The sequence below is a fragment of the Poecilia reticulata genome, linkage group LG10 (genome assembly GCF_000633615.1).
Source record: "Poecilia reticulata strain Guanapo linkage group LG10, Guppy_female_1.0+MT, whole genome shotgun sequence".
NCBI classification, from domain to species: Eukaryota; Metazoa; Chordata; class Actinopteri; order Cyprinodontiformes; family Poeciliidae; genus Poecilia; species Poecilia reticulata.
In genome coordinates this window covers 27,289,820-27,298,551 of record NC_024340.1, presented here as the reverse complement: position 1 = coordinate 27,298,551, position 8,732 = coordinate 27,289,820, and the positions used below count along the sequence as shown (strand labels likewise).

At 41.6% G+C, this 8,732-nt stretch overlaps 1 protein-coding gene across 1 annotated transcript; it reads left to right on the top strand.

The window, feature by feature from the left end:
* The first annotated feature begins 1,163 nt into the window (after positions 1-1,163).
* Positions 1,164-8,732, top strand: sfxn1 (sideroflexin 1). The gene is made up of 10 exons (XM_008420039.2): positions 1,164-1,396; positions 1,469-1,639; positions 2,667-2,765; positions 2,875-2,950; positions 3,105-3,190; positions 3,835-3,962; positions 4,050-4,099; positions 4,289-4,338; positions 5,362-5,409; positions 5,487-8,732. The coding sequence occupies exons 1-10, from the start codon at positions 1,233-1,235 to the stop codon at positions 5,581-5,583; spliced, it is 969 nt and encodes a 322-aa protein (XP_008418261.1). The 5' UTR covers positions 1,164-1,232; the 3' UTR covers positions 5,584-8,732.

Here is an 8,732-nt window from a genome sequence, read left to right as displayed (position 1 = left end):
CCCATCTTTAGCAGCAGGAACTTTAAGTAGCTTTAGAACATCATGTCCATTTAATGAGATTGTCATGTTGTTTTATCCAAAACTCTCTTAAGGTCAAGACTGGGCTTTGACTTGGTCATCGTAACACTTTGTTCCGTTCCTTTGCAGCCATCCTGACGTAGATTTGTTGTATTGGGTTGTTTTCCCCCTTGCTGTAGGTGCTAAWTAGCTATACATCACGTTTAATTTGGGCAATCTTTCCCTTTCAAAATAATTAGAACCTAATTTAATTCAAGTACAAGTAAGGACAATTYWAATATCGACAATAGTTTGAGAATCATAATGTGGTGTTTGAAATGAATCTTTATTCCTGTAAAGTAAAATACTTCAWATAGTCTGGAAAAGTATGATAACCCTCCTCAGATTGATGAGATGYAATAAGTCCCTGAARTATTTGCTGATATGTTTCCCCCTGAMCGTATAAACACATGTATGTTCAGAGCGTCAAAAAGGACAACCTCCCACTTTCATAGATCCGTGTTACTCAGATGGGTCAACATCTGCCTGCTTATTTTGCCTTTAAGTCCCTTGGAAGCAGCAAAGATGCATTTTGTYTTCCCGCAACTCTTGCTGCCTAGTTGGTTGCCAAATCGTCCGCAAAACTCAGTYAAATAACTTCTATGGTGTTTTAACTTCCTGTAGCAGCTTGTTTGCAGTGCAGCAACATCATCAGAATTACTCGGTGTCCTTGCTTACAAAGAGTTTGAAAGTTTTTCCTCGTCGCTTTGGCCCTACTCATATAGCAACCTTTACTCAGARTAATGAGCATCCTGCTTTGCACATTTATAATAATTATCTTCTCTGACTTTGCAGCCTTATTTGCTTTCATATTGTGAAAGAACTTTTTCTTTAATAAAATGCAAAGTTACGTGACTAAAAGCACACTTTCTACACTCAGGCTCTGGTTTACTGATTTAAATCCTCCAATCCCTTTAAGACTTTCTGCAAACTGCTGTTGAGTTACAGTTTGAGATTTACCCTTTTGCTGCACTCATGGCCGGGTGCCTATAGTCCTCGTGCCAAGTCTGGCCATTGCCATGGCAACATTATACTGAACTGAAAGGAGCATTGTATCTCTCTAGTACTACTTCTCTGACTTCTTTCCCCCCAAATACAAGTCATTTGTACTGGAGGGACGCCCAGCACTCACTAACACCTCTCATCCTTTTACCATTTCTCTCTGTAAGATAAATATGGCAGCCGAGCTATCAACCTCCATAAACATCAAGGAGCCCCGGTGGGACCAGAGCACATTTGTTGGTCGAGCCAAACATTTCTTCACCGTCACAGAYCCGAGGAACATCCTCCTGACCAATGAACAACTCTCACATGCACATTCAATCATCACTGACTACAGGTAAAGCAGTTCAGCAGGAACAGGGAGTGACTTTGGAAAGAGGGTTTTGCTCACACGTTCTCGATCTTACAGAAAAGGCATCGTCTCGCCGGGTCTGACGGAAGACGAACTGTGGAGGGCCAAGTATGTTTTCGACTCGGCCTTTCATCCCGACACCGAGGAGAAGATGATTCTGATCGGCCGCATGTCGGCTCAGGTTCCCATGAACATGACCATCACTGGGTGTATGATGACGTTTTATAAGTAAGATCTGCACACACACACACACACACACACACACACACACACACCTCATGACTTGGTGAACTTTGCTGGGACGTTTTCTGACACTTTATTCGGTGCCTTGCAGAGCTATTCATAACACTTAATCTTTTTTTTTTCCCGCATTTTGCTACATTACAGCACATTAGTGAACAAACGGCGTCATAAAGACCGAGGAATGCAGCAGACAGGTCAGAGATAAATGGAGAMGTTATACAACACCTAAGAATGGACTGTTCTGAATATTTTATAAATATGAGAAGAATAGGGCAACACTTAAAATCTACCTTTAGGAGATCATTGATTAGAAAATCAGGCAACAGACCACTAGTCTACTGCCTAACCCACGACTCAGGTAGAATAATCAAGAGAAACATCCTCTGTGCACTCTACAAATCTGGCTTTCATGGAAGAGTGGCATGAAGAAAGCAATTCTTGAAAGGACAGAAATAGTGTTTTTTATAGTTTGCCACTAGCCAGGGTTTAAGATTGAGCATCAGTCCAGGCAACGATCCTCAACATACATCCAGGGATGCAATGCCTTAGATCAAAGCATATTAATTGGTTAAGAATGGCCCAGTCAAAGTTTAGACCAAATTCCATTTGAGATTCTGCTGCAAAACTTGACCAGATTCTCTTCTTTCAGTCTGACTGAAAATGAAGTATTTGCAAAAAAAGAAAGTTTTTTTTAAGCTGGTAGAAACATAACCCAAAACACTTGCAAGTGTATATAATAAGAAGGGCAGTTCATATCCAAAAGTATTAACTCAGAGAGGCTAGATGAAAAGATCCTGCAACTTTCTAGTTCTAATTGATCAAATCCTAATACTTTATAACAATCTGCTTTTTTTTCCTCCTACTGATTCATCACATATAGTCCTGATACTATAATATGTATTGAGATTTAAAAAATTAACACATTGCAAGGCTCTATAAATCACCTTATGGATCATATTATAACACCAGTAAGTGCTGATTTGATTGTATTGTACTTGTGCTCTTCTCACAGGACAACTCCTGCCGTGCTGTTCTGGCAGTGGATCAATCAGTCCTTCAATGCAATAGTGAACTACACCAACAGGAGCGGCGACGCTCCGATCACAGTCAGGTAGGAGACAGCAGCCGCAGCTCGGACTCAGCCACGTACGGATTAACCCTTTAATTCAACCGCTCCTGTGCGGACCGCTTTGGTTTAATGCGAACTTTTCTGTTTGCAGTCAGCTTGGCACAGCTTATGTCTCTGCTACCACAGGGGCAGTCGCCACCGCTCTAGGACTAAATGCACTAACAAAGGTACCACCTCATCTAACCCCCGTAACGCATCCCATTATAATGGCAGCTCTTGTGTTGACTCTTTGACGGACGTGCTGCTGTTTGACGGGGAAAGCTTCAAGTCCAGCCTCAGAGACGAAGCAGTCAGACGAATCTGTTTGTTGCTCTCCCGCAGCACGTGTCTCCGCTGATTGGACGGTTCGTGCCGTTTGCTGCTGTAGCGGCTGCTAACTGTATCAACATCCCGCTGATGAGACAAAGGTAAAGGAGGGGTGGTGAAMGGGGAATATGCTCACTTAGCCTTGCTGTTGTAGAACAGCGTCACTTCCAAGCGCCTGGTTGGGATGTACTCGATAGAGAAGAAGTGTGTGTGTCCCGATGAGGYCCGTTTGTCAGATTAGCTTTTGAAAATGACAATGTCTCAGCAGTTATAACGCAAGCTCTAATTTCTGAAGTAAGACGCTTTTATTGGTCTGATGTAATGTTCTAATCTTTCATGTTTTCATGAGCTGGAAATCTGAAAATCACTAAAAATAGCAGAAATTAATGCTTGGAAACCTCAAAGAAGTCTCTGTGGTATTCATACGGTGTTCAACTTAGTGAATTAAATTTGTGAATTTTCAGTAATACTCTTAATTTATTGAATATGACTACAGAAAGAGCCATATCCTACTAATGGAGATATGGTGGCCACAAAATGCTACTTTTTGTTTAATTAAGATAAGATTAAGATCATTCTCCTGCCTTCTTTGCCACCCTCCTCACTGTGCGTCTTTGGTCAGGTTTATTTCTGACCAGAAATCAAAGTGTCTAGAAACTCTAATCAACTTGAGAATCATTTTCTATCACAACGTTTAATGAAAGGTGCTGCATAAACGAAGCTTGACTGGTTGATTTGTCTTCAGAGAACTTCAACATGGGATTCCCATAACAGACGAAAATGACAACAGGTTAGGAGAGTCAACAAAAGCTGCTCAGCAGGCCATCTCTCAGGTCGTGGTCTCCAGGATCCTCATGGCTTCTCCAGGAATGGGTATGAGTCCCTCCGTTTGGTCAGACTTTATATTAACAATCTGAGTTGCACGCTCTGCGAAGTCACGCCTCGTTGGTCTCTTTCCAGCCATCCCTCCGTTTTTAATGAATCACCTGGAAAAGAAGGCTTTCCTGAAGGTAAGCGTGAGCTGCACTCTTCAAGACAAAAAGCGGCGCTCCCGTGAAGCTAGGCAGTCGGTTGAAGTTGGCCCCCTTTCAGCCTCGACCCGACAGAGGAATGAAAAGAGCTGAGACCATACCGCTCTTGTATGGGAGTTCCCCGCCGCCTTTGTGTGCCTCGGTCATTTTTCTGCCTTGTCTTTTCAGAGGTTTCCATGGATGAGTGCACCCATTCAAGTCAGCCTGGTGGGATTCTGGTGAGTGGTCAGAGATGGCCCACCTGATAAGCTCTCATGAGAGTCCTCTCAAATATCAGCCTAATTTCTCGYAGCGGAGACATTTGATCACCATAATCCCAGGGTGGAAGCGGCAAACTGAGGCCTTCAGGTCACAGCGAAGGAGTTTAGAGGAAATGCTTTGTTTCCTCTTCTGAAAAATTATTCATCTGCTGTACACCTCTCTTCAGAGGTTCAAGTTAAAGCTACGGCCAGCATTTTTTTCCCGATATGATGATGGTCATTAGCAGCGCTCACTGCAGTATAACAAACCAGTGAAAAAGAAAGCACGCCCCATTTAAAGTTTAAGGGTTTTTTTTTCCCCGTAAGATGTAAAAATAATAAAAACGCACAACAAAACTGGAAAACCTGTGTATCAATAACTAAGTATATGACTGAGCTTTCATCTAAGTATTAGCCGTGAGACAGAAGACCTCGCGTTGGACTCCACAAAACAAACCCGAATCATCACACCTCTACCACCGTGCTTTACAGTTAGCATGAACGTTAGCATGAACGTGTTTTTTGTTGAGGATTGTTATGGTCAAACATACTTAGTTTAGCTTCAGCTGTTCAAAGCACTTTGTTCAAGAAGTCCTGCGGTTCATTCAGATGAAGTTTYGCAATCGTAAGTTGTGTTGCCGTGTTGTTGGTAAGACGAGGCTTTTGACTCAAAGAAGCTGTGGAGAATGTGCTAAGATGCCCACTGCGTTTTCCTCGAGAGTAATTTTTCTCACGTTAGAATAGTGGCAACTACTTTGCCTCATAAATCCTATGGAAGCAGTAACAGCATCCTTACATTTTTGAGTATAGACTCAGTTGAATGTTTTGGACCAAATCATTAATATAAGTCCTGRTATGTAAATCCTTCATGCTGAAAGAGGGTGTACTTTCTTTCTTATCAGGACTGCGAGCGCAAATCTTCGTGCCCTATATGCTACACTTGTGTAACAGCTCACTCTGATAGCACAAGCACATTTATTGTCTTTGTCGTTTCTTGCTCAGCCTGGTGTTTGCCACTCCTTTGTGCTGCGCATTGTTCCCTCAGAAGAGGTGAGTGAGTTTATAACTCTGCTCCGATAAAAACTCAACCTGAGCCACGTTAACTCTTCCCTCCCCGTCCGATCCAGCTCCATGTCCGTCAGCCGCCTGGAGCCGGAGCTGCAGGAGAAAATCCGGGCCAGCCACCCGGGAGTGGAGCGGGTCTACTTCAACAAAGGGCTATGAGCGCGCATCCAAACTCTGCCATAGGTCAGCTGTAGACTCGGCCCTCACCGCTCTGACTACCCTCCTCATTTAGTGTGCCAAAGTTAGGTTTTCTTGTCTTATTTCCAACGTTCACGTCCACATCTGAGGTCTCCCTTTCACAGTCAGTCTCTGTTAAAAAATAAATAAATAAATAAATCAGGGCCAAATATTTGCTTTTATCAATGTGATTGTTTTTTTGCTTTTTTTGCAAAAGGATTCTTGCACAGGGCTAGATGAAATGATTTAAAGGGGTAGTATTACGCCATTTCAAAGAATAAGAAAGCAACTGTCACCTTAAGTTGTTTTAGAAATGCTGTTTAAATCCATCATGACTTAAAAGAAATTTGACATTACAACATAATGCCTTGAAATTGGGCCTGTGTCTCTTTAAGAAGCTCCTGCTCTTGCTCCGCCTTCAGGAAGTCGTTACAACATTTTTCCATTAAGCCTTTAACAACATTTCTTGCCAGATTTGCACTGCGAAGTAGGTCTTATGTTGAGCTCAGTAGATGCACAGTCCCACCAGGTGTTTTCTAATTGCTGCTGCTGCTAGTCTGAAGGGATGAGTGTGGGAGTCGTGGAGAAGGGATGCTGTGTGATGCGGAAGCTCGGCTTGCAGACTGCAGCTGGAGGCGCTTTGTGGAAAAGACGTCACTCTGTGAGAGCAAGTGCCTCTGTTCCTGAGATTAAAGGATTTCTCAAACATGCATGAAAGAATCAAGGCAACACTCAAAAGTATGTTGTTGAGAAGGGAATGACACTAGAACATGCCGACTTTACTTAGTACTGCCCCTTTAACGTTCCTCCCWGCGGGTTTGTTGTGACCTGTGTGAACTTGTTTGAAGTGAACATTTCTTCTGTGCAGTGTTTAGTTTTAGTTTGGTGACTCGTTGCTCGTTTGATCCCATGAATCACCGTACTTCAGGTTGGCAGACAGTTTTTAACCTGCTTACATTACAACTGGTTCAAAACACGCAGGGTTTTTCCCTCTTTTTTTTTGTTCTTTTTTTTTTGCCAAATTGGTACTGATGCTTTTTAAAAGAAAATCTATCGACAATTGCCACCTCTTGACCTGAGTTCCTTTGGGAAAGTGATTACTTTAAAACAAGCTTCTCGACATCTAACTGTGGATCTTAAGCTGATTCTCAAGGGATCTGCCCTGTAAAAATGTGATGTAGCGACGGTTGCTGCCAGTGACGGGCCAACATGGTGCTATTTGATGTCTTAATAATCAGTGTTTATCATATTATTTATTCTGCTTGCCAGACACACACGAACAAACCACTGCTCATGTGAAAATGCTGAAAAAGACCTTTCGGTTCTCCTCAGCCTCATCCTAACATTTACTGAGAGTTGCATAATTTCTGTTGAACTTTTGCATATCTGGGGACGTTTAACCACACGAAACAAATGTATGCGTAGAGGAGCAGACGGTCGCATAAACGTTTCCTCTCGTTGGCGCCGCAAAACTTTTGTGTGCCTCATTCTAAGTAGCGCATAATTGAGAAGTGGAAGAAAAGAAATAATGCATGGTTTTTAAAATTATTTCGCAAATAAAAATCTGGAGAGCTCAAGCTCACTGGGATTAGGTCGAGACATTTCTAAGCATCAATTTTCAAGTTTTGCCATAGATTCTCAGTTGGCTACAGGTCTGGACTTTGGACCATWCCGACGCATGACTGGACTTTGATCCAAATCGTTTCTCTGTCGCTCTGGCCGAATGTTTAGATTAGACAGTGCTCTAGGAAATGTTTTCTAACTTAAAGTTTATTTAAACATCTCCAAAACTTGGCTTGTCTGCTGGGATTTTGTTCTTTCTGATGCTGTTGGTAAACATTGGCACTGTGTTTTGTAATTAAGTGACTCCTTCAGATTTTATTCAAGGGTATCGGAATAAAGAGGGCTAAATACAAACACATGGCTCTGTTTTTGGAGTTCTTGTTCATTAAAAATGTTCCAGGCCATGCATCGTTTTCCTTCCACTTTACGTTTATGTTCTACTTAGTGCTGCTCTATCAGAGTCTCAATAAAAAAAAAAAAATATTGAAGCTGATTGAAAACTAGTGTGACTTTTCACACATGCATTTGGGAGTTTATACCTACTGCTTTCAGGTATAAAACTGGAGAAAAGATGCATGAAAGAAGGATTAATGAAATCTGAGATTTCTTTCCAAGACTTTGTGGACATTTGAACTCATCAGTGACACATTTTATCCTGCTGAGTCTGASGAATGTGGAAACTGTGCAGCTACAGTCTCCTGCTCAGCGTTTTGTCTTTTGTCCAGGCTAACAGATAAAACACCAACTCTACTGTTACTTGAGCTCATAGTATATCTTTGACCTCTTTTTTTTTTTCCCTCCCTAAAAAAATGCTATTGTCATCAGTGAGCTATTCATATAGAATATTCATCGTTAAGCATTATTAAAATCAGGGATAAGAGACAAATAAAAGATTAACTTGACACCAGAAAACTTAACATGCAATGTTTATCCAAACAAATCCAACTTTTGGACTTTAAAATAAACCTTTAACTATATTTCTGAGGACCAGGCATGCAGTGAGATTGTGCTCCACTTACCACAGACGTTTACATTCCTCAATGACCATCGATTCAGTCCTTGTGCAGCCCTTCCCCTTCATGGTGTTTTAATGTTTTCTGTGACCTTCCTCACGTAAGTTGTTGTGTGAGTAACTTCACTTTAGACCGTGGGTGTTTTTAGGAGCTGTTCCTGGCTGATTTGAAGTGAAGGTTATTCTTGTCTTCAAGGTAACTGAATGTAGTCCCAGGTGTTAAAAGACGTGTTGGTTTAGAAAAGCACAAACAAGCGACAAAATGCAGCACATTTTTAAAAACTTGTTCATCTTTGATTAGTGAATGACAAAGTTTTWAAAAAAAACAAACTCCTTTATTTGAAATGGATTAAAGCTGCACCTCATCTGATGGCTCTTTTTAAGTGCTGGAAGTTTAACCCTTAAATTTCAGCATCGCAACCAAAGTGATTCAAATGGACATGAGGGTAAAAAGTCATTAACTGTTTCATGTGACAAAAACCGTGATTGTTCTGCAGTAACATGGGGTGATGTGATGTTAACAGTATCTGGGTGAAATAAAGGTAATTTAATCCGT